The sequence below is a fragment of the Pseudorca crassidens genome, chromosome 17 (genome assembly GCF_039906515.1).
Source record: "Pseudorca crassidens isolate mPseCra1 chromosome 17, mPseCra1.hap1, whole genome shotgun sequence".
NCBI classification, from domain to species: domain Eukaryota; kingdom Metazoa; phylum Chordata; class Mammalia; order Artiodactyla; family Delphinidae; genus Pseudorca; species Pseudorca crassidens.
Window position 1 is genome coordinate 48,459,899 of NC_090312.1, and position 24,452 is coordinate 48,484,350.

General features: G+C 42.4%; 2 protein-coding genes and 1 long non-coding RNA gene across 36 annotated transcripts in view; 2 read left to right on the plus strand and 1 right to left on the minus strand.

Moving 5' to 3' along the window:
* Positions 1-619: 619 nt before the first annotated feature.
* LOC137210676 (metabotropic glutamate receptor 7-like) lies at positions 620-1,700 on the plus strand. Its single transcript, XM_067712741.1, has one exon. It carries the CDS (start codon positions 620-622, stop codon positions 1,613-1,615), a length of 996 nt encoding a protein of 331 aa, XP_067568842.1. The 3' UTR covers positions 1,616-1,700.
* A 4,425-nt stretch (positions 1,701-6,125) lies between these two features.
* The window catches only part of LOC137210216 (UDP-N-acetylglucosamine--peptide N-acetylglucosaminyltransferase 110 kDa subunit-like), a 160,345-nt gene continuing 142,018 nt past the window's right edge, over positions 6,126-24,452 (plus strand). For 6 of the 34 annotated variants that reach the window (XR_010936357.1, XR_010936354.1, XR_010936356.1 and 3 more), the window contains exons 1-5: positions 6,178-6,252; positions 8,491-8,554; positions 10,844-10,925; positions 12,887-12,977; positions 15,404-15,465. Coding sequence is in view for 10 of the 34 variants with exons in the window: in XM_067711848.1 (XP_067567949.1) it covers positions 12,910-12,977; positions 14,894-14,942 (117 nt within the window). In the remaining 24 variants the exon portion in view is untranslated. Of the gene's footprint in view, positions 6,343-7,413; positions 7,523-7,584; positions 7,701-8,490; positions 8,555-10,843; positions 10,926-12,757; positions 12,978-14,893; positions 14,943-15,403; positions 15,466-17,751; positions 17,773-20,042; positions 20,086-21,745; positions 23,244-24,452 lie in introns of those variants that run through there. The other 28 variants (XR_010936349.1, XR_010936350.1, XR_010936348.1 and 25 more) reach the window with 18 other exon arrangements.
* LOC137210225 (uncharacterized) lies at positions 9,801-21,336 on the minus strand. Its single transcript, XR_010936380.1, has 3 exons — positions 20,450-21,336; positions 13,816-13,924; positions 9,801-10,510 (listed from the first exon to the last, which is right to left on the minus strand). It is a non-coding gene; the product is annotated as an uncharacterized lncRNA (long non-coding RNA).

Below are 24,452 nucleotides of genomic sequence, written 5' to 3' on the forward strand. Positions count from 1 at the left end.
TGAAAGGAAGAAAAGGAGCGAATCCGCCACAGATTTACTGGAGACCAGGGTTACTTCATCCGGCTCCGGCCACAGTAACCCCTGAAGACCAAAGATGCATTTCCATTCCCAGCATTTCTTGTTGGCGTCTTTCCCTACAGGCTAGCCCAGTGCCTGGCCCCGGAGAAGTCTCTGCCTAAAGGTTCTTTAGGTCATCAATCAGCCTCCTGTGTGTATGTGTGTTTTTCTTAGGAAAAACTGGCACAGACGAATTAGCAGTACAGACTGGGGTCTCCCTACTACCCTTCATGCTTGGCGGCATCACCTTCGACTACCTCGCATTCTCCCGGCGCTGACAGTCCCGGCTCCGGACCTCAGGGTTGGAAGCAGTCAGCCCCAGCTAGAACCGCCCTGTCCGGGGCTGATGCCACCCTGTGCCTAGAATGTGCGTGTGGGTGCAGGCGGGCGAGCGAGCGGCTTCTACAGTGAGACCGAAGCAGGAGCTCAGCCTTTGCCTGCGACCTGCAATCCCCAGATTCCCTGGCGACCTCGAAACTCCGAATCGGAGGTACTCCCCCCCACAGACGCCCACCCATTCCTTCCCCCCTTACCTCAGCACGCAGCCCCTCCCTGCGTGATGATGCAAAACCGTGGGGAGGGTGGGCGCTGGGAAGGGTGGGGAGAGCCTGAGAGCGAGCGAGGGTGGGAGGGAGTGGGCGGAGGAGGAGAGGGAGCCGAACGCGCATTTAAAGCGATAGCCATCCTCGCTCTCTCCCCAGTGCTGGGCTGTTGGAGAGCTCGAGCTGCAAGCCACCGAGCGCGAGCTCGAGCGCGGCTCACTGGCCGGGGAACCCAAGAGCGCACGGCGCCCCAAGCTGGCAGGGGCCGCGGGACCCCCCACCCTCGCCGGCTGCCCTTCCCCGGGCGCCCCTACCCTCCTCGCCCGCAGGAGACCCTGGGCTTCCCCGGAGGAGCTCACCCCAAGGGGCCAGGACTCCGGCGAGCCCGCCACCGTCCCCTCGAGTGCCGCCGCCACCACCGCAGCCGCGGGAGCAGTATGGTCCAGTTGGGGAAGCTGCTCCGCGCCCTGACTTTGATGAAGTTTCCCTGCTGCGTGCTGGAGGTGCTTCTGTGCGCGCTGGCGGCGGCGGCGCGCGGCCAGGAGATGTACGCCCCGCACTCCATTCGGATCGAGGGGGACGTCACCCTCGGGGGGCTGTTCCCGGTGCACGCGAAGGGTCCCAGCGGAGTGCCCTGCGGCGACATCAAGAGGGAGAACGGGATCCACAGGCTGGAAGCGATGCTCTACGCCCTGGACCAGATCAACAGCGATCCCAACCTGCTGCCCAAAGTGACGCTGGGAGCGCGGATCCTGGACACTTGTTCCAGGGACACTTATGCGCTCGAACAGTCGCTCACTTTCGTCCAGGCGCTCATCCAGAAGGACACCTCCGAAGTGCGCTGCACCAACGGCGAGCCTCCGGTTTTCGTCAAGCCCGAGAAAGTAGTTGGAGTGATTGGGGCTTCGGGGAGTTCGGTCTCCATCATGGTAGCCAACATCCCGAGGCTTTTCCAGGTAGGGGGGCGCTCCCTCCGGGGCAGAGCGCGCCGTAGCTCCCCGCGCTCTTTATCCTGAAGGCTGGCTTGGACTCCAGGGGTGCGGGGTCTGGTCAGCCTTCGCTCATTTCCACCCTGGAGATCCTGCCGAATCCCTCCCACCTCACCCGAGGAGGTACTTGCCCTGCTTGATTCCTTTCCCTTCCATCTCTCCCCTGTCCGCGCTCCACTCCATCCGGCTTGACATTCTGGATTTATGGCCCCATTGACAAGAAACAGTCTCCGAAAAACAAGGCGATGATTTAAATGGGTTTGCATTCGAGTGAAATATGGTTCCAAAACAGGCTTGTAAAAGTGCCGGGCTCCTGTGAGAGCCACTTAGGCGCAAAGAATATGAAAGATGAGAAGACGCCTAGAAACTAGGCATTTCTCAACTCCCCAGCTTCCCTGCCCCAAGCCGCCCGACAAGCTGCAGCTGCCTTGGAAAATTTCGAGAAGAGCTTAGGGAGGCAGTTCTTAAACCGAAGGCTAGGTCTTCACCTACATTTGGACGTGAATTGCCCATTTCGCTCGGGTTGGATTTCCCGACCTGTCACCTATCTCTGCGAGGGCATGGGGCGGAAGGTGTGGGGACTGTCCTCAAGCGGGGAGAAGCCACCCGCAGACATGCCCCCAGGTGATTTGCTCTGGGCAGTTGTTTGCACCGTCTAAACTGCCTTTGCGATCCGGCCACTGGCAGGAGCCGGGCGATCAGCTTTCTACTCCTGCCAGCTCAGAGCCCGGAGGTGAGCTCATGCTAACTGCGAGACACAGTCGCTTTTTCTGCACCCACCCTGTGCCCATCCTTTCCCACGACCTCCCTAACGCAGCCCCCAACCCCAGTCCTGGGTTTTGAGGACGACTCTCAGAGCCAGACAAGAAGGCGCCTGGAGGGAGGCAGTAGGGTGCGCTGAGCAAGGCCGGGCGGTCCTCTAGCTCCGGGTGCAGGCGGGCAACGGCGGAAGATGCGAGGACGGCGGATCGGGCCCGCTGAGCGGTGGGCGGTGCTGCAGTGCTCTCTCACGGCCTGCTCCCGCAGCCTCGGCCCCACGGCTCCTGTGCCGCCCTGGGTATAGATGGATGGCTTCTGGATGAAGAAATTGAGTTTCAGGGTCTGCGTGACTATGGGTTCTCTTGTTTCTCTGTCTTTCTTCCTGTGTGTCTCTCTCCTTGTGTCTCTTTCTCCCTGCTTTTTTTTTTTTTGTCTCTCTGTTTTTATGTTCTCCCTTTCAATTTCTGCCTCTCTTTTCCTTCTCTACCCCTATCTCCAAGTTTTTTGTTCATCTCTGTCTTGAAGTGATCCTTTCCTAATGCACAGCTCTCTCCCTGCCTGGTAGGACCCAAGCTCAGTTAGTCCCTTCTCCAGATGTTCTGGCTGACCCTTATGCTCCCCGTAGCTAAAAAGTCGGCTCCCTCTCAAGTGCCTTTCCTGAAGCATGTTGGGTTTCTGGAGGGGACTCCTTGTGAGATTCAAGCTGTCACTACATCAGCACCCAGGGGTATGAAGTTTGTGTTTGTGCCAGAAGGAGGGGTGCCTGTCTAAAGCTGCAGCCTGGTACGGCCCCTCTGAGCCTCTGAGCATCCCTAGCACCTGTTGAGTATGCCACCTCTAGATGTTTGCAAGGCCAAAAGTGCTTCTGGGCAGCCTTCACTTTGAGGTAATGCTTTCAGGAAGAGCCTGGGTTGTCGGAAGCAAAACCCAGAAGCACTTCCTTTACCTCTGAGCTTAAACTAGAGAACCTGAGGAGGCAGCGCTGCAGGGAGGATGAGGCCAGAGGTCACCTGAGAAACACAGGGGCAACTCACAGTATTTTTACTGGAGCTCTGGGGGTTGAAGGCACATTTGCTGTTTGACATTTAAAAAATTATTTTGGCGCCTTCACTTGGAGCTTGGGAGCTTGCAGATGGGCCTGCCTGTCGAAAAAAGAGTGAAATCTTAAAGTCAAGAGAGAGCTTGCAGACTAGGTGAAGGATTGTGTTTGCTGAAAAAGATTCCAGGGGGAGCTGATTCCTTCTCCGGTGTGTGGATCTGAGGCACTTGCAAGAAAAGAGAACGCTTGCCTTATGGTTAGTTCCCCCCTTCCCTGGGCTGGGAAGGAAAGGAACTGAATGCCAGCATTAGCAGTGTGCGTTGGGACCAAAACCATTCAGAGAAAACACTGTCATTTTCCTCTAATTTGCAAATTGCAGCTATTCATGTTGGATTGAACAGCTGAGGGAAAAGAGCCCCCAGTTTTCACCTGCATTTATTGAGAAGAGGCTGGTAGTAGGAGGGATGCACCAACTTGTAGCTTGTGCTGCAAGCTGGATATAAGCTTGGTGTGAGCATCCTGGTTAACCACTGCCCATGTTCAAATATACAGAGATAGATTCCAACAATCTCTTCCAGTAGCCTTATTTTTGCGTGTGATCTTAGAAGCTCCTGGCATGTAAGTCCAGCCCCCAGTTTCCCAGCCTCTGTAAACCTGCAAAATGAATAGAGAGTATAGTGGAACACAGACCCCTTCTTCAAAGACACAGTCACTTTAGGGAAAGAGGAAAAGAACGGGTAGGTGAATCTTCTCTGGGATTGCAGGGTTCAGCTCAATGAAGACTGTCCTGCATAAAAGAAACTCCTCTAAATGGTTGAATTCTTAGCTCTCCAGAGATTTGAGTTTTCTTTTCCCCAGTCCCTGTGGGTTGCTGTGGGGAATGTGCCAAACCTATCATTTGAGATAAAAATTTATGGTGAGGTAAGCTTCTAGGCTGGAGGAAGGAAGACTTAGTGACTGAAATGGGGGATGCTAAGCACTGGGGGGCAGGAAGGAACAAGGAGCTAGTAATGGATGTAACAAATGCTGCAGCTGCCAGCAAAGCCTGGATTGAAGTTCCTTCCTGAAAATGAGGACCCGGGCAAGAATGACCACTCAGATGTAAACAGTGTCTCTGACTGGGAATTCTCATCTGCCTGCCGGTGGGCCAGAGCTGAGCAAGTCCTTTCTCTCCTCTGTATGCACACTGAATTGGTTAGTAAGTGACATGTCAGAGGACAGGAATCATATTCAGTGGGTCTTTCAAATCCAGGAGTTTGAGGCTAATGAAATTAGTGTGTGGCCAGGGCTCTGCCAACTAGAATTAAGTCACTGCAGCCACCCTGCAATGCATTTTCAGCCTGAAGGGAGCATCAGGGAGGAATTTCGGGAGATTTGTTTCTGAGCCTGTACAAAATAATACTCTCCTAATGCTAAGAAAGATTAAATGTAAATTAATATTGACTACGAGTAACATATTTAAAAAATAATCGCCGAGTGGGGGATGGCTTAAAGTGGAGAGATTATATAATATGGTGTGCAAAGAATAAATCTCCTCTGACCACTGTTTCATGGGCTATACGTAAGATCTATTACAATGGAAAGTAATGGGAACGTTTTTATTCAAGGCTTCTCTGCTATTGACTTGAGAGCAAACACTCTGCGAGTATAAATTACTCTTGCTGTGTGCTGATTCTGAATGAACAATATTTCATGTGCAGTGACATGGTCTAAGCTATAGACTTGGAATTGAATGGCATCTGTTTCAATTGTTTTGTTCTCTCAAGAGCAACTAGATAGAAAAAAGTGGTCAATTTGACCCTTGTGGGAGCGTGTTGCAAATCTAAACCTGTGTCCCTCATACCATAAATGAAATACATTTGTAAATTTGTGTTTTCCTTCTGTTCATTGATGCTTGAGTATAATCTCAAACTTTGGCAGCAACATTTTATACATAAGTACTTGGTTTTCTTCCTTTCTTCTTTCTCTTTCTCCTCTCTCTCTCTCTCTCTCTCTTTCTCCATCTTATGTAATTGGATAGAATTGGGCACCTAGGATGATGTGGTGTTACTATAGTGGGATTTTTTTTTTTAAAAAAAAAACAACTCTAAGTTACCCTTTTAAAAATTTCATAAATACAGGTGTCAGTGCCATTTGGAATAGTCTCTATAACAATTTCTGTCTCCACATTAACTGTGTTTCAGCAAATTTACCTAACAGATGGTGAGTGGGCAATTTTTAAAGGGGCATTTTTTAAAAGAGCGGAGAGGGAAGGAATAGAGACAGGCACATACTATATTTGAAGTTACCTCCACGTGTATTTTATGTATGTATACCCATACCATTAAGAAGTCTTTGGATGTTTTATCTTCAAGAATAATTCAGATAATGGATTACTTGAATATCATAAACATTTAGGGTTTAACAGATTTGTTACATATAGACGTTGTATCATGGATTTAAAAGACCATAGCAAGCGGGCAGCGGCGGGCGGAGCGACCGAGGGGCGGCGCGGGCTGGGCGGCGGGTGCGGGGGTCCGTGCTTCCTCGCGGTGGAGGGCTGGGGTTCGCCGGGGACGCCCGGTTGCTCCGCGTTGCCAGGTTACCGAGCGCGTGCCCCGCGCCCACTCTTCCGCCCGGGCCGCCCTCGGCACCGCCTGAGCCGCGTTGCGGGCTGCGCGGGGCGCCGGTTCCGCGGAAGCCTGGGTCGGGCGCTGCGTGCGGGACTGTCGTCTCTCGTGGACGTGGCGCTAGCGCGCGGGGGACGTAGGGCGCCGACCTGGGCCTCCCCGGCGCTCCGGCTCAGCTCAGGGCGCCCGCTCAGGGGCCTCCGGCGCGAGGCCCCCTTCGTGGTCAAGATGGCGGCGCCCAGGCGGGCCGCGCCGAGGTGAGCTGGAGCCGGGCTCGGAGAGGGGCGAGTCGGCCACGCCCAGGACTTGGACCCCGGGCTGGTCTCCCATCTCCCGGGGAGCGGCGGGTGAGTGGGCGCGGCCGCGCGTAGGTCCCTCTCGTGGGGTGCTCAGCTCTTCGTACGTCCGCAGACTTCTGTCGTCTGATAGTCAGATCTGGGGTGGCCCAGGTTGGAGGCGAGGGTGCTTGATTGGGGAAATCTGAGGGGTTTAAGGACTCTATTGGGATCGTTTCAGACCCCAGCAAGAAGCTGAGCAAGTTTCCTCCTGACTCTCTTCCCGGCTAAGTTTTCTCCCTTCTCTGAAGGCGCCAGCTTTCCTGAATCACCTTGTTACCCGGGGGGATACAGTTGGTGGTTCTGACCGTGGAACGTAGGACCCGGCGCGGGGAAGCCTGAGCTGGTTCTAGTTACTTTGTTTGCAAAGCACTTGTCTTGTCTTTGGAATCTTTGTGTATGTAACCAACGTTGGAAAGAGCCAGCGTTTTTCTCCTCCAGAACACTGCGAGGGGTAACTTTATACGTAAGAAACAAGTGGGCGTTCACATCCATCTCTTTTCCAACCACTGAGTTTTGGTTGTGTTTCCTTTCTTTAAGTTTGTCTCGTTCTGAAGTGATAACAAAAACAAAACAAAAAAAAGACCATAGCCAATTACACAAAGTATACTCTAGTCTCAGTCCTGCCATTAATTAGCTTAAGTCATTTAATTTTTCTAGGCCTCATTTTTCTCATGTGATGTTTTTTCTTTGAAAAAGTATAGTTTCTGGAAGTCTCTAATCTCTGTGTCATAGTTCAGCTTGGAGAAAACCTGTTCTTATCCGAACTCCATGACATTGTATTTCCAGCTCCAACTTTGGACTTTGAGTGAGTTGGGGGCAACTTTTTAAGGATATTTTCACACAGCTTTTTTAGTTAATATCAGTCTAGCTGACTTGTCATACTCAGACTTTCTCCCATATTCTTTTACCAGTGTGTTCCTTAGTCATATATATAAAGACTGTTGTGGGAAAAATGACCTCCTGGGTCAGCTTACTGCATGGTCATCGACACAGGGCAGGGAGTAAGATTCTGTGGATTTTACAGAAGCAGATACAGGTTTCATTATCCATGTCCTCTCCCCTTTCATCTTACAAAAACAGCAGGCTTTTCTTGGAGAACTGCCAGATAATGCCATCCTGCCTCCTCACGGGCCCTGGGGATGAGTCGCCCAGGGACTGAACTCCAGTAAAGCAGGTGATTGGCTCATGGGTAGGCATCTGACCTTGGCTAAGTCTATCAGACTCCTCCCCAGGACTTTTGTCTCAGAGCAAAATGGAAGAATTGCCTTTTCTCTCTGGAATTTCTAAGCTGGGGAGATATGACTCTGGGACTCCCAGTGACCATCCAGCACAAGAAGAGACTTTCTGTAAAATAAAGTCTTGCAGAGGTAAGCAGGGCTGAGCGATGGAGAGAGAGCTGGAACCCTGCTGATACTGTGGAACTTCCAGATCCAACTGTCTGAATATGGCTGCATCCCTGAATTTCTAGTACTTGTTTGTTGAGGTTGTTGTTGTTGTTTGGTTTTTGTTTTTAAATTTCCTTTGACTATTTTGAATTTGTTTTCAGCCATGTGCATTTGAAAGCATCATAGCTAAAAGAGCTAACTAATTTCCTACATTAATGTCAGGTTTGCTTCCTTAAGTGAAAAATCATATCCTCTATTTTCTTTAAATAAAATCCTTCTAGCTCAGGTTTGAGATATTCAAAACTCTGCCTCCTACCCAACTCTTTTCCAACATTTACTATATCACCTTGAAGCATTTGTGAGCACATCTTTTCCATCTAGACGCAGTTGAGAGAGACAGCAAAGACTTCTGATATAAACTGCAACCTATACGCTTCCTACCTGGAAGCTTTAGAACATACTTGATTCTTGTCATTAAAGCAAATCTTTTGTTGTTGTCTCCAGGGCACAGAAGCATTTTCATGGCATAATGGAGTACAAAGTACATTAAGCCTAACTCTACTTCTCATCCTCTTTTACTTTAAATAGGCAGAAAAGAACAATCTCAAACACATTTTCCCAACAAATAAAATACATATACGATTATGTTTAGAAGACGTTTATGCAACATATAGTTAGACTGATTAATTAATGGATCTTTTGCCAATTGGCACAGTAAATATATATGTTCAATGTGCTCAATTAAAAAGAAGACAATAACATATTTTTACAGGTTAATTATCTGAGAAGAGTATTGTGCCAGCACACTTGATACTACAGTATTTCATGTTTGACAGGTAATCTTCTTTCAATTATATTTACTGCTAAATGTTTCTTGGATCAAGCTATTAAATTATAAGGTCAAAAGTAAAATGATATGAAATTACAATGATAAAGGGACACATATCCCACTTTATGAGAATAGAAGTTCTAATTTCTTTTCAGTACTATTAGTAGTGACCACAGTACTAATTTGAGCCCTTACTATGAGCCACTGTGCCCATATACATTTAGTTCTTACAGTAGTTCTGCAAAGGGCATATAATAATCCACAGTGTAAAGCTGAAGAAAGTGATTCTCATAGCTGAAAGTCACATAGCTGGTGAGTGGCAAAGTCTAGATTCAAACTTAGAGTCGTCTGACAATGCCCAGGTTGTTGACCACTATGTACACTGCTCAATTGTTGCACCAATAAAGAAGTGCTTGAAATAATTATAGATTTGCCTACCCTGAAACTGCAGTGATTTAAAGACATCAAAGTTGCCAGTTGCTTAACCACATCTACTTACAGAAAGAAATTACATTTTATTTCATTTCTAAAACAAGATTAATTCTGCAGGCCCATCGAAACTTGAGCACACAAATCCTACCTCCAAATGAAAGATGCTTGTTTTCCATTATTCAACAGATGGCCCTGTACAGAGGCAATAAATATATAGTAGAATTTTCATTCAAATAAATGAGAAGAGAGGTTTCTTCTTGTCCTGATTCAGTGCCCATCATTATGGATTATGATGGCTCTTCCCAAACTTTACTTCATTCACTCCACTCTTTCTACAAAACTCCAGTAATAGAATCCATCATTCAGATATATGTGCAAAGCGAAAGGACTGTATTAATACAGTTGCTGAAAGTCAAGTTGATAGAGCACAGGAAATACATCCTAATAAATGCAACATTAATGTTTGTGTGGGCCTTGGAGTGAGGGGTAGAAGAATTTTCAGTTTAATGGAATATTTTGCCTCTTGCTGTGAAAGTGTGCCTTAATAGTCTTGTAATTGGTCATTTACAGAATCCTCCATCTCTGGGTTTCATGCTTTCTTTACTCTGCAGCTGTTGATTCCTTCTCTTGTTCTGGATGGAAGATAGCAACGAAGCCACTTCAAAGGGCTCAGCCTGCCTTTTTGTGTTATTGTTTAGATGAAGATATTTCCATTTATTAAAGCACACTATTTAAACATTTTTATCATGTTTCAAACTTGACTATGTCCTGAAGGTATGAGCACAGGCAGACATAATGGGGGATGTTTTCCAGGAGAGAACATACCCTTATCAAAGGAATTATCAGAATTTTCATGTATGGATTGAGAATCAAATTCTGGAGTTAGACCTGAATTTAAATTCATACTCGCAACTTATTACCAGTCTCATCTTGATCAAACGGTTACCACACTTCTCATCAATTTCCTTATCTTTGAAAGCGGAATAAGAGAAGTATGCCTGGTGGAGTTACACATCAAGCTCATCTGATAGAATATTCATAAGGATTTTGCACAAAATATACATGGAAATATTTTAGCACCGAGTTTAGCATGCGATTCGTCTTCAATACATTTAAGAGCTATTATTTTATTATTATTATGCTATCATTAAATATCACTGTTACTTAAATGTCATTATTGCTAACATTGCTGTAAAACTACCGCAATAACCCATGATGAATTCCCCTCTTCTGTTTCCTTTGTTTAAATGGAAAATATATATATAAATCTAGACAGAGAACACTTTAGTGATCCTATTCAGTGGAGTGAGAATTTCCATGGCACTGATTAAAACAAATCCTGAATTGCATGGACTTAAGGTAACAGAGAGGGGCTTCCCTGGTGGCGCAGTGGTTGAGAGTTCGTGACCCGATCCGGGAAGATCCCACATGCTGCGGAGCGGCTGGGCCTGTGAGCCATGGCTGCTGAGCCTGCGTGTCCGGAGCCTGTGCTCCGCAACGGGAGAGGCTGCAACAGTGAGAAGCCCGCGTACTGCAAAGAAGGAGGAAAAAAAAAAAAAAGATAGCAGAGAGGCTGAGAGATTTGAAGTTAGACATCCCCAAGTGTGAATTCTACTGTGACCCTCTTCTAGCTCTAGAACCTTGAGGAAGTTACTTAAACTTTCTGAGCTTTACTGCTAGTTTCCTCATCTGTATCTTTTTCAGGACTATTTATCAAGCATCTTCCTGTTCTCTATGCTTGGACGTATCAATGAATAAATTAGACAAGAGCCTTTGCCTGCGTGCTCCTTCTTGCATGCTTTCTCCCTCCTTACACTCTCGTGTGGAAACGGATGTTATAAATAAATTCTATGCTTTGTCACAGGTTGATGGGCGCTACGGGATAAGGAAAAGGATGTGAAGCTCACTGAAGAGGCTTGGGTTGGGAGTGCTGGAGGAGTGTACAGGTAGGTTCTGATTTTAAATAGGGTAGTCAGGGTGGATTTTATAAGTTGACATTTGAGCAAAGACTTGAAGTGAGGGAGTTGTCAGAATGTATGATGGGGAGACCACTCCCTGGGAGCAAGAATAACCAGTCCCAAAACTCTAAGGCAGAAATATGCCGGGCAGCTTGGAGGAATATCAAGGAGGCCACCCTGGCTGACTTAGTCAGTGGGGAGGAAGAGACAGCAGGAGGGCTGGAGGTCGGATATGTGATGGGATGGATTGGGTAAGTCCTGGGAGGCCATCACATGCATTGTGTCTTTTACTCTAAATGTAGGCAGCCAGGGGCAGGATTTTAGCCGAGGTGTGGCATGAACTGTCTCTTGTTTGAAAAGCATAACTCTATCTGTGGTCTTGAGGATGTGGGGAGAGAGTGGAGTCAGGGAGAATCTCGGGAGGCGACTACAGGATCCTCGAGGTCTATGTTGGTGGCCTGCACCAGGCTGCTAGCGGCTGGTAATTCTCAGAAGTGGCACATTGGGAAGGTTGTGACAGCATTTCGTGGTAGATTGAATGCAAGAATGGAAAGGAAGAGGGGGTCAAGGGTGAATTCGAGATTTAGGGCCTGGGGAACTGGAAAGGTGTGGTTACTGTCACCTAAGATGGAAAAAGTTTGGGGTAGAGCATGTTTGGGGGATTAAAGACCAGTTTTGGAGGTATAAGATTTGAGATGTTTTCGTGACATCCAAGTAGAGATGCTGAGTACACAGTTGGATACACAAGTCTGCAGTTCTGAAGAAAGGTCTAAACTAGAGATACACTGTAATACAATGGAGATATTAAGAATAATTACATGGAAGTGCTATTTTAAAGGTAAAATGAAGTAATGCAATTAGCACTCTGTCTTCTCAAAACATTTAATAACTGTTAGCTAAAATAATTACCTGAAATGAAAAAATACCTATAGTTTGTTTTGTTGTTTGCAGTAAAAGTGAATAAAATGTCACAATTATTTTAATAGTATTTGTGACACAGTAGTTTTAGTTAAGACACCATGACTACAAACATTTACACTAAACCTTTCAGTCTCCTGCTTTTCACTCTGATAGGGTACTTGGAACCATATTTTGTAAGGTTTAAGTTAGTTGTCATAGGGTACCTCTTTAATTAGAAGTAATTCTGAACTGCCTAGTTCCATGCAGTTTTATATACATATATGTATAATTATTATTTTATGATTTATCAAACTCAGTTGAAAATTTGCATCATTGATATACATTAGAATTTAAGCATTTACCCAGGTACTCAAGGAAAAAAATGTACTTGTCTTGTAATTTCCATAGGGGTACTTACTTTCACATCTTCCCTTCACTTTGCAATTGCAAACATGGCAGGGGAAATATTATCTTACTGGTCTTTGAGTTCCCCTTAGCTATCTGCAAGTCCTTAAACAGCCTTTGTGGCTTAACCAAAATTCTCTTCCACCTTCATTCCGCTAACAGATATTGGTCTAAGCATGTACTTATACTAAAAAATACATGACCACGTTGTCTCTACACATCTATAATTTTATGTTAACACTACCATTATGTAAGCTATACTTGAATTGTAATTATAAGATTTTATGTCAACACACATCCATTTCTAGGGTTCATCTGGTGTTCAAGGGGAGAGCAGCATGTCGTAAATTTTATCAAAATATAACATCTGAAGAATAGAACAGAGGGTAATTGTGTAATTCTGTATTCACTCTAATTAAGTTCAGTGGAGTTGGCATAATAGAATTAAGATGAAAAAAAAAAAGACATCGAGGTACCATGGCTCCCTCTCCTAACACACCCTTTTCGTATCCGAGAGCAGAGACTCAGCACCTTTCTGTACAGAAATGGAGACAGGAAGAGGCCAGAGGATGAATGACAGGCACGAATGAGGTGGAACTTTGAAGAGCAACATGGAAATGAAATACTTCTTTTGTATTTGTTAGGTGGGGAAAATGTACCAGCGTGTATGCCTACTGGGACCACGTTTTCCAGAACAGTTAAGCCCAGTGTCAACTGTGCTGTCCCACCTTCCTCGTAAGTAGGAACATACTGTTACTTGAATCTTTGCTTCCTGTTTCTTGATAGCTGGTTGAGAAGATTATCACAGGAAGTGCATCTTGTTAGCAAATACACTGTTTTGAAATGATTGACACTCACTGAAGAGTGGCAACTCCAAGCTTGCTCTCTCTTGATCTTGGACTATTTAAGTCTGGAGTGCAGGAGTGGGTTATGGGGAAAGACCATTGGAATTCTTATGTCTTCAGCATAATGGTTATAGCATAATGGTTAGGAGTGTAGGTGCTGGTTCAAATCTCTGCTTTCCACTTGCTAACCATATGAGCTTGGGCAATTTACCTGATTACCTGAACCTCAATACTCCTGCCTATAAAATGATGTTAATAATATTTCATCCCCATAGACTTGTTTTCAATGTTAACATGAAGTCACTTATGCCAAGCACTTAATACAATGCCTAGAGCATAGTGAAGTCTATTATTATTACTATTACTACTACTACTACTACTATTATTATTATTACTGTCACGATGCCATGTGCTATTTTTCCTATGCCTTATTCCATTATCTTTTGCCCTGTCCCCCCATTTCTGTCTTGTTTCTGTACAAGGGTAGGTTTGTCACAGAGCATTTTCTTTCCCTAGTGTCTGACTCTTAGTCATCAAGGTGACTGGTCCACGACCCGACATTCATTGCTGCTCGTTGAAGCAACCCATTTTGAGAAGGGGAGTTGGATATTGATGCCAAGTTGGGTCAAGGAGAGAGAATTTTCTCTCTTCTGCACTCAGAGAGCTAAGTGAGATATTCAGGCCTCAGAAGGAGAATCAGGCAAAGGGCAACATGCTTAATTTCATACCTTAGTGATTAAGAACAAGTCAGACAGGCTGGATTTGAACTGATTTCCGTCATGTACTGATAAAGGGATCTTAGGTGCTTTTGTAACCTGTCTGAGGCTCAGTCAACATCTGAAAGAGACGAATAACATTATCAGGACCTAGCGTATAGCCTCGTTGTAATAAGTGAGTAAATCCTTTTAAAACGTTCAGCACGTTTTTTGGCATATAAACACGTAATAAAATTTAGCTTCTTTGACTACTCCCGCTGCTAATATTATTAAGTAGCTGAGCAGATCCGAGGCCCATTTTTTTCTTAGATTGCACATAATCATTTGGACAACCAGCTCACATTGATCAACCGTTGCTTATATATAAACCCCCATGAACCCAAAGGTGCTTTAACTCTCTCCCAGTCAGAGCCTGTTCTGGGGGCAGAAGCAACACCGGCACTACCCCTGTCATCTTTGCCTTTATTGTCACTACACTCGCCTGCTGTACTGAGCACTTTCTGTGTGCCAGGCACCAAATTTAGCCCTGCTTATGCACTGTATCATATAGTTCTCACACTCAGGTGGGAGACGTTATCATCGTCCCCAATTTTCAGATAAAGACGCCGAGGTGTTGGAAAGGTAAGAAACTTGACCCACAGCAAGAGATGGAGCCGGAGTATTCAAACCCTTCTCTCTGACCTCAAGAACCCTTAAATATTAGCATACTACTACATCCTGGTAAGAAAATCTGCTTCCAGCCACTCTGGTGAGAGTAGAAATGATTCTCAGTCCCCACATTCCTCTATTGCCCATGCCACCCTAGCCTCAGGACTAGCGGGGAAAAGAAGTGATCTCTTCAAAGAGCAGCCAAAGGGAACCTACTCCCTTCTGCCTTTTCGTAATCAACTAACCAATATTTTATTTCCTTCTTAAGAGTCCCCACGTGTTCCTTTTGGTACTTAGCTTGGCCTTTTAGAATTCTGACATTCTGTACATGACTCATCCACTGTATTTCATGTTAATTTATTGAGGTCAAGTATAGGGTCTTACTCATCCTGAAGTCCAGTTATCCCCTGTCACATCTAACTCTGTTCTTTTCTTCTTGTAGGACATCTGCAGATATTTATTTGAATTTTGTTGAATTGTTCTCATCAGTAGTACATTAAAAGTTATACAGAAAGTGCTTTCTTATAAGGAAAACCATCTAAATAGATTTCTAGCTCTTTACTTTTTATAGCACTATTGTAGAGATTATAGATCTCCAGGTAATATTTTTTAGATTGAGTTCTTCATATCATCTTATTTTTACATATAATGATAAATCTGAATTTTCTCTATCAAAGCTCCGAGACTTCACTGGCTTGTAACTTAGCTTGTTGATTATGTGTGGTTGACTTTTCCATTTACAATGATATGTGATCCTGGTAAGGATGGGGCTGGGTGGGAAGGTACATCTTAGGGCCATCAATTGGTTTTGTAGAGAACTAACATAAAGATCTAAAGTCTCATCATATTTCTGCAGAACTCATGAATCATTTTATTATAATTCCATTCATTCAGGGAGTATAAAACCATTTTCAAATTGTTATTCCTAATTTGTTCATCTTCTCTTCCTTAGTCTTAGTGAGAAGAGAGCAGGCTGAATGGAAGAAAGTCATTATGACCACTGGGGCCACTAAGGTAGGCATCAGTCCCAGAGTTTTGTTTTCATCTCTCCGCTATGAATATTGGCTAATGTCTTGAGTGCTTACTTGGGGCAAATTACTTAGCCGACCATGGCAAATGGATTGTGTCATTTCATCCCCTGATAGTCATACAATTAATATATGTATTATTATGATATCCCATAATGCATACATGGAACAGAGCCTCAGAAGTAGTTATTTGCTCACCAAATTATGGTAGATGTGGAATTTGGACTGAGGTCTGATAGACTCGTAAATCACTCCTAGTGATTTTTACCACGAAATTAAAGTTGTATACCTCTGGAGAGTAGATAGTTTCTAAAATTTCCTCAGCTCTAACGTTTTATAATTAAATTTTTGTCTGATGGCAAGCTTAACAGTTAAGATGGGTAGGAAGGAATGCCAGCCTGTTGAATGCAATTTCCCTGAAATAAACCTCTTTTATGACACCAGTTCACTCATTCATTCACTCAGCATGTATTGAATGTTTGCTCTGTGCAAAGGCATTTTAGGCATCACAGTGGAGTGAGCGCCCCTTCCATAGACTCTCCTGCAGCACTCAGAGAAGTCTTGGACTGGTTTGCCTGTTATGGAATGGGGCTTGGTGATAGAAGCCTGGTTTGTCCTCCACTGATAAAACTAAGACATACTCATATGAGTTTAGAGGCATCTTGAAGCCGTGGGATAGTAACACACATGAATCTTACCATTTTTGCCTGGGATTAATGATATAAAGGCTTTGGATTTGGGTATGGAAAATGGGTGCAATTATGGGCGTGTTGGTTCTACATATATATGGACATCACGTGTCATCAGCCTGCAGTTACCTGCCATTCCTCACTACTCCTTCTTTTCACAAACCAAACAAGTACCTTCTTATCTCTCCTGTGGATAAGCTCTTGACAGTGGCACTAGGGCCTCCCTCAATAAGTACATCATTGGCTAAACCAGTGGTTTCTCAGATATGCTCATTGAACAACCCTTAAGGTGGATTGACATTCCACTGCCTAGAATAGAATATGGTGTTCTTTAGAAATCGGTGGGGAAAAATAGGCCACCAGATATACTTTCTTTAATTTAAATTGTTTATATATATATATGTATGAACAATTGTTATATATGTGTATGTATACTTGTTCATATATATGAATGATTTAAAATTGAAGAGGTAGATATATACACACATATATATATATGTATATTTAAATTTTGGCTTCTGTTAGCAAGTAGTAAATTAAATTATTAGCAGATCCATACTGCAGGGAAATAACCAATCAGATTTCATTCAATAGCTTGCTTTTTTGTAGATTTATGGTTGTGATTTTATATCTGCAGGTATGTTTGCTGAAGAAAATATTTCTACCACTTTACACAAAATTAAATTCATTTAATACCAATGCGTCATGTCTCAAATGTCTTAATACAGTTTTAATCTTGAATTGCATCAGAAGTATGAAGTTAGAAACATACCCCAAAATCATTTGAAGATACAATTACTTTCATTTCCCTTATACTTTTGAGACTTTTGAAAAATAAGTATTTAGTTGTACTTATCTGTTTCTGTCTCTCTAAGGATAGCAAACACTGAAACACAATTCTTTTTAAAAGTCAATATTAAAACTATATTGTCCAAGATGATCAAAACTAAGGAAGTGGCAAAGAAATTCAAAAATTTAAACTTTCAAAGGGTGCTTTTTTTGTGAATGTGTAGTACTTGTTCTTCTGAAGGAATTAATCTTTTTAAAAATTTAATTAACTTATTTTTTATTGAAGTATACTTGGTTTACAGCGTTGCGGTAATTACTGCTGTACAGCAAAGTGACTCTGTTATACATATGTATATACATTCTTTTTCATATTCTTTTCCATTATGGTTTATCACAGGATATTGAATATAGTTCCCTGTGCTATATAGTAGAACCTTGTTGTTTAGTCAATCTATCTATACCAGTTTGCATCTGCTAATCCCAAACTCCCAGTTCATCCGTCTCCCACCTGCTTCCCCCTTGGCAGCCACCAGTCTATTCTCTATGTCTCTGAGTCTGTTTCTGTTTCATAGACAGGTTCATTTGTGTCATATTTTAGATTCCACATATAAGTGGTATCATGGTATTTGTCTTTCTCTTTCTGACTTACTTTGCTTAGTACGATAATCTCTAGTTGCATCCATGTTGCTGCTGCAAATGGCATTATTTCATTCTTTTTTTTATGGCTGAGTAGTATTTCATTGTATATATGTACCACATCGTCTTTATCCATTCATCTGTTGATGGACATTTAGGTTGTTTCCATGTCTTGGCTATTGTGAATATTGCTGCTGTGAAGATCAGGGTGAACGTGTCTTTTTGAATTATAGTTTGGTCTGGATATACACCCAGGAGTGGGATTGCTGGATCATATGGTAGGTCTATTTTTAGTTTTCTGAGGAACCTCCATACTGTTTTCCACGGTGGCTGCACCAACTTACATTCCCACCAACAGTGTTGTAGGAGGGTTCCCTTTTCTCCACACCCTCTCCAGCATATGTTATTTGTAGACTTTTTAATGATGGCCATTCTGACTGGTGTGAGGTGGTACCTCATGGTAGTTTTGATTTGCATTTCTTTAATAATTGGCAGTGTTGACCATCTTTTCATGTGCCTATTGGCCATCTGTATTTCTTCTTTGGAGAAATGTTTCTTTAAGTCTTCTGCCTATTTTTTTGATTGGGTTGTTTGCTTTTATTGTCATCAAGTTGTATGAGCCGTTTGTATATTTTGGAAATTAAGCCCTTGCTGGTTGCATCATTTGCAAATATTTTCTCCCATTCTAGGTTGTCTTTTCATTTTGTTTATGGTTTCCTTTGCTGTGCAAAAGCTTGTAAGTTTGATTCGGTCCCCTATGTTTATTTTCATTTTTATTTCTATTGCCTTGGGAGACTGACCTAAGAAAACATTGGTATGATTTATGTCAGAGAATATTTTGCCTGTGTTCTCTTCTAGAAGTTTTATGGTGTCATGTCTTATGTTTAAGTCTTTAAGACATTTTGAGTTTATTTTCGTGTATGGTGAAAGGATGTGTTCTGACTTCACTGGTTTATATAAGGCTGTCCAACTTTACCAACACCACTTGCGGAAGAGACTGTCTTTTTCCCATTATATATTCTTGCCTCCTTTGTCAAAGATTAATTGTCAAAGATTAACTGAGGTGTGTGGATTTATTTCTGGGCTCTGTATTCTGTTCCATTGATCCATATGTCTGTTTTTGTGCCAATACCACACTGTTTTGATTACTGTGACTTTGGAGTACTGTCTGAGTCTGGGGTGGCTATGCCTCCAACGTTGTTCTTTTTCTTCAGGATTGCTTTGGCAATTCTGGGTCTTTTATGGTTCTGTATCAATCTTAGGATTATTTGTTCTAATTGCGTGAAAAATGTCATGGGTAATTTGATAGGGATCGCATTAAATCTGTAGATTGCTTTGGGTAGTATGAGCATTTTAACAATATTAATTCCTCCAACCCAAGAACATGAGATGTCTTTCCATTTCTTTGAATCATCTTCACTTTCCTTTATTAATGTCTTACAGTTCTCAGCATATAAGTCTTTTGCCTTCTTGGTGAGGTTTATTCCTAAGTATTTTATTTTTGGGGTTGTGATTTTAAAAGGCATTGTTTTTTTACATTCCCTTTCCGATATTTCATTGTTGGTATAAAGAAATGCAACCAATTTCTGTATGTTAATCTTGTATTCTGCTACCTTGCTGAATTCGTTTATCAGTGGTAGTAGTGTTCATGTAGAGTCTCTAGGGTTTTCTCTATATAGTATCATATCATCTGCATCTAATGACAATTTTACCTCCTCCTGAAAGAATTAATCTTGAAGTTCTACTAAGACTGTTGGGATACCTGTTTTAATGAGCCACTACTTCCTGCCTGAGATTGCACTATGCACCAGAGATTCTAGAATTAGCATACTAAAACTAATAATGCAAACAACAGCAACAAATCTTCACAAACCTTCCTTGCAAGGAAGTAAAGTCCACTGGAAAAACAGACAAGTGAAACACACATTCAAAATGGCAGTGATTCTCAAACATTTAGGTGCTGAAAAATCATGACAAGCATGATAACCAGGGCAATTACTAGACCCCTTCTCCAGCTGGTCAGGTGTAAGGTCCTGTAACTCTATTTTTGGTGAATGCCTCCAGGAGAGTCTGAGACAGATGTTCTCAGTTGTCGTCAACCTTTAGTGTGCATCAGATTTGCCTGAGAATATTGTTAAAACACAGATTGCTGGGCTCCAGTGCCAGAGTTCTAACCAGTTCCCAGGTGTGGCTGATATTGCTGGCCCAGGGACCACATTTTGAGAACCACCTTTCAAAACTCTGCAGTATGCGACTGTGTGTGTTGTGAATGAGACGGGCCGAGAGAACCAAAGGAGGGCAAAGGGATTCTGCCCTAAATTAGCCAAAGGTAACAATAGCAGCTAGAATTGATTGACCCAAGAAAAAATTATAAGAACTTTACCTGCATTTGCTCATTTAATCCTTTCAGTAAGGTACATAGGTGCTACTTAGTGTTCCTCTTTTACAGGGGTGTCCAGAGAAGGTAACTACTTTGCCCACGTCCTAAGCTGGTAAGTAACAGATTAAGAATTCAAGTCTAGGAAGTCTGATTCCAGAGCCCACACCTCTACCCTTTCTGCATGTAGAGAGGAGTAAAGGGTTGTCAGTGAAGCCTTCCTGGGGGCCCTGGCCTCTGAGTGTAGATAGAAGGATAAGTGGACATAAAGATCATTATTTGTGTGTGGTGGGGGTAGGGGAGGAAGTATGAGGGCTTCCAGAAGAGCCCGCCCTCCCCATACATCTGCTATAAGCAAGTCTGATGATCAGGAGTCCGGAACATGAGTATGACTATGGGATACTGAGAAGGGTTCTAGAAGCCTGAGGTTAGAGTTCTGGATCAGTTAGTAGGTAACAGAAAGTGAATGAGTGATTTACCTTACTTTCCATGGGTAGCAGGAAGTTTGGAGATAGTCCCTCTAGCGTTAGTCCAGCTGCTGAAGGGCATCACCAGGGGACTGGGTTGCTTCGCTCTTCCAGCTTCCACATCTCTAGCACGTCCACATAGCTTCAAAGTGACCCCAGGATCTCCAATAGTGTTCCAACAATTTGGGCAGGAAGAAAGAAAAGGAAAAAAAAAAAAGAAATTAAGTAAGAAAAAAAAGGCAGTGTCTAACTCAGAGAGCAAATTTTTTACCACAGATGGTCAGCCGACTTGCACTTAGATCTCATCAGCTCGGATTTTAAACTGGCCACCTTAGCCTTAAGGATAATGGGGTCTCCTAAACCAGGGCTCTGATAGTAAGGAATAAGGAGAGAGTGGTACTGATTAGCAGTGCCTGCTGTCCCAAACAAATATTATCCCCAAACTATTTTTTTTATCCTATATTTTACTTTAAAGAATGGAGGGGAAACATTATGTATCTGTAAATAGCCTTTTAGAAAGGGTACAATTATATAGTTATACAACCCCCTGGAGGGCTCCTTTCTTCTAAAATCTCTTTAAAAACTGTTCAAGGTTAAGGACATTTTTAACTTAATTTAGTCACTTGCAGTCGATTATCTTGGAATGACATCCTCTCTCTGCAGATGTTCTGTAAAGAAAATTCTAGAAGTGGACAGAGAAGTGTTATGGTACATGTATTTGCAATATGCACGTCTTTGAAATGAAATCCATTTAGGGACCAAAAGGCATTTCATGTCTTTGCTATACATTTTCACATATTTACCTTTCCAGAATTCCTTTGAGCAAATCTGTTAGATATAACCCATCCGTTTCTCCCATCTGAATTCTTTATTACTAAACATTCTTCAGTATGCTCTCACTCCCCTCTGTCAAAGGCGTTTCTCTGGGTCCTCACCCTTCTCATCTCATACGCGAATGCGTATCTTAAACTGAAGCAACAGTCTGCTATGACTTCTCCATAACTTGAAGAACCCGTCTTTGTGGGAAAAAAAGTAGACTTACTAACTTAAAAGGTAAAATGCGCACAATGTTTCTGAGAATTAAAAACTAAGATAAAAACATAAGCAAGGGAAAAAACTTACAGTGGATCCTTTTCAAAGACTTTATTTTACAGAGAAGGCAACTGAGGTTTAAAGAAAAAATGCATTAGTTAAACACTAAATAATAAACCTTAAACCTCAGTGGAGCAACACATGGACAGTTCATTTCTCACTCACTCAGGAGTGTAGTATGGACTTTGGTGGTCTGCGGGTCAGTTTTCTGCTCAGTTATTCAGGGACCCACCACCTTTATCAAGTGGCTCTACGTTTGTCCTAAAAAGGAAAGGAGAGAGGAAGCTGCAAGCTACAATTATCAACTCGTTATCCTTCAGACATAAACTCTTCAGGTCACCTCTGGTCACATTCTTTGGGATAGAACCATACCCAGATGCAAGTGGAGATGGAGAATGTTGTTCCCATCTTGGTCCTAGTGATGCCTCTACAGGCTGGAGGAGCTAATTAAAGTGTAGTCAACAGCTCGTTGTTTCTGCCACAATGAGTGATTAGCCTAAGACTGTGGATTAATTATGTGTGTGTGTCACATATACATATACCCACAAACATATATGTGTCTGTATATATACATTTTTTAGCATGAGTTGACACATGGGGCTTCTGCCGTTTCAAGAGTACAAACTGCCTCTTGTTGCTTTTTCTTAATTGAAGTTGACTACTACTATCTATTTCCCTTCATTTTGCTACCTCCCCCCCGCCTTTCAGTATTATATGAAAATTCTGAAAGAAATAATTTCAAAGTTTCCAGTGCTTTTAAAGGTAATAGAATACTCAGACCTTAACAATTTTCCTGTGTGAAACTTTTGCCAGACTAAAATAGTTAACTTATGAAAAGTAAATTTAGATTGATACAAAAGAGAAAATAAGCTGATTTTTTTTTTTTTACACAAATACGCTGAGCCAGGGTGGAAAATAAATGGAAAACTGGAGGAATTTAGATCCTTTTGTTGTAAATTTAAATATTTTTAATTGTAAAAATAATACAGGCTCATTGCAGAAACTCCAAAATTGAAAGGATTTAAAGAAAAAAGGAAAAATAACTCAAAATCCCATTTCTGATAAATCATCTCTGTAACATTTTTGAGGGTATCTTTTGAAACTTTTTTGTGACGGGGTGCATATAAATACAATGCAAGTATAAAATACCTTTAATTATTATATCAAACTACAAAACAGTTCTATAACATTTTTATATAGTAATATAAGTATGATTACTCATCACCTAATAAAAATCTGCAGCATCATTTTTAATGGTTGAACAGCATTCTATTATTTATTTAACCAGTCCCTACTATTCAACATTTAGATTATTCCTGTTTTGCTCTGCTAAGCAATGAGACAAGCATCCTTGTTCATATGTCTTTGCGCATTTGTTTATTTCCTTAGAATGGACTTCTAGAACTTGAATGGCTGGTTGTCAGTTCTGGTACATACTGACATATTGTCTTCCAGAAAGGTTACCATGCTTTTTATTTCTACCAAGAATTTAACATCCAATGTGGTTTCTTACACAGACTCATCAGTACCAGTATTATCAATATCAATACCAGTATTATCAAGTTTTTTAAAACTTTGTCATTCTAGTCAGTAAAATATGACACCTGAATTATTTTATTTGTATTTCTTTGCTTAATAATAGCAAGGTTGAACATATTTTCATATCTTTATTGGCTGTTAATACTTTTTACTTTGTGACTTTATGGCATCCATTTTTCATTGATGTATAACAACCTTTTATATATCAATGTGTTTATTTTGTTTGTTATAAATGCAATTTTTTTCTCTTCATTTATTAATTTTTATTTTGTGTGTGTTGAACTTCATTAATATTGTCAAGTCTATTCAAAAACCCTTTAATGAACAAATGTGGAAAATCAGTCATTCTCCTGCATTTTGTAATCAATGTATTTCCTTTTGGGCAGTATGGAAATGTAAGTTCTTATTTCATCTTATGGTTGGAAAGAATCTATTCCCTCGGAAAGGGATTATAGTCTCCATGATGCAGTAATGGGAGATTTTATAGGGTAGGCAGGGTCTACAGAAGAAAAAACCCTAAATCACACTCCATTGGTGGTTGCCTTATTTATAAAAATGGCATTTGAGGCTGTGTGACTGCCATCAGGTAAGCAAAATTAATTTTTAGCATGAAATACTCCTATCAGCAAGAACAGCCTGGGATAGGCTAGCAGTAAGAAGTGAGGGGTTATGGGATTGGGGCATAGCCTCTGTTTCCTCCAATACAGCTGGAAATTTAAGCTCTGGGGCTCCTGCTTGATCCAATCAGCCCAGCTAGTATATGTTGCCAGGTAGGGTGAATAGACTCAGAAGTACAAGAGCTCATCCTTGGTCCCCTCTGGAAATGAGCAGAGAATACTGTGTCAAGCAGAGGTGATCAGTCCATGGTCTGGAGACTTGGATCTCCCCACAGAGTCCTTAAAGTCAGGGTGAGACAAAATGCCAATACAGATTATATTGATGACAGTATCAATGAGGTGACATTGAGTCCTTTGACCCAACGTGTGTCTGCAGTGTGCCATCCATTAGTAAATGGGCAAAGCCATTTGACAGATCTATCTGATACAATGAATGAATCTGACACTCATAGTTTGAAAAACTGAAACTGTATCCATTTGTCAAGAACAGTGGCTACTTGTTCTGCTTTATTCCCCCTGGTAGAACTAGGTAACATTGCAGGCAGTAAGACGTTCCGGCATTTCACCCTGGAGTAGCCCCCAAACTGAAGAAGCTGTCTTATCAGTAGTTAGCTCCTTGTCGCCAAGAATATTAAAGTAGATTTGTATGATTAGCAAATTAAAGAGACTGTAGTGCCTACCACTACTGTATTCACTAAGGCACCCAAGTTATTCTAAAGAAATCCTAATAATACATTAGGACCGTTTTGAATATTTTTATTTGATTA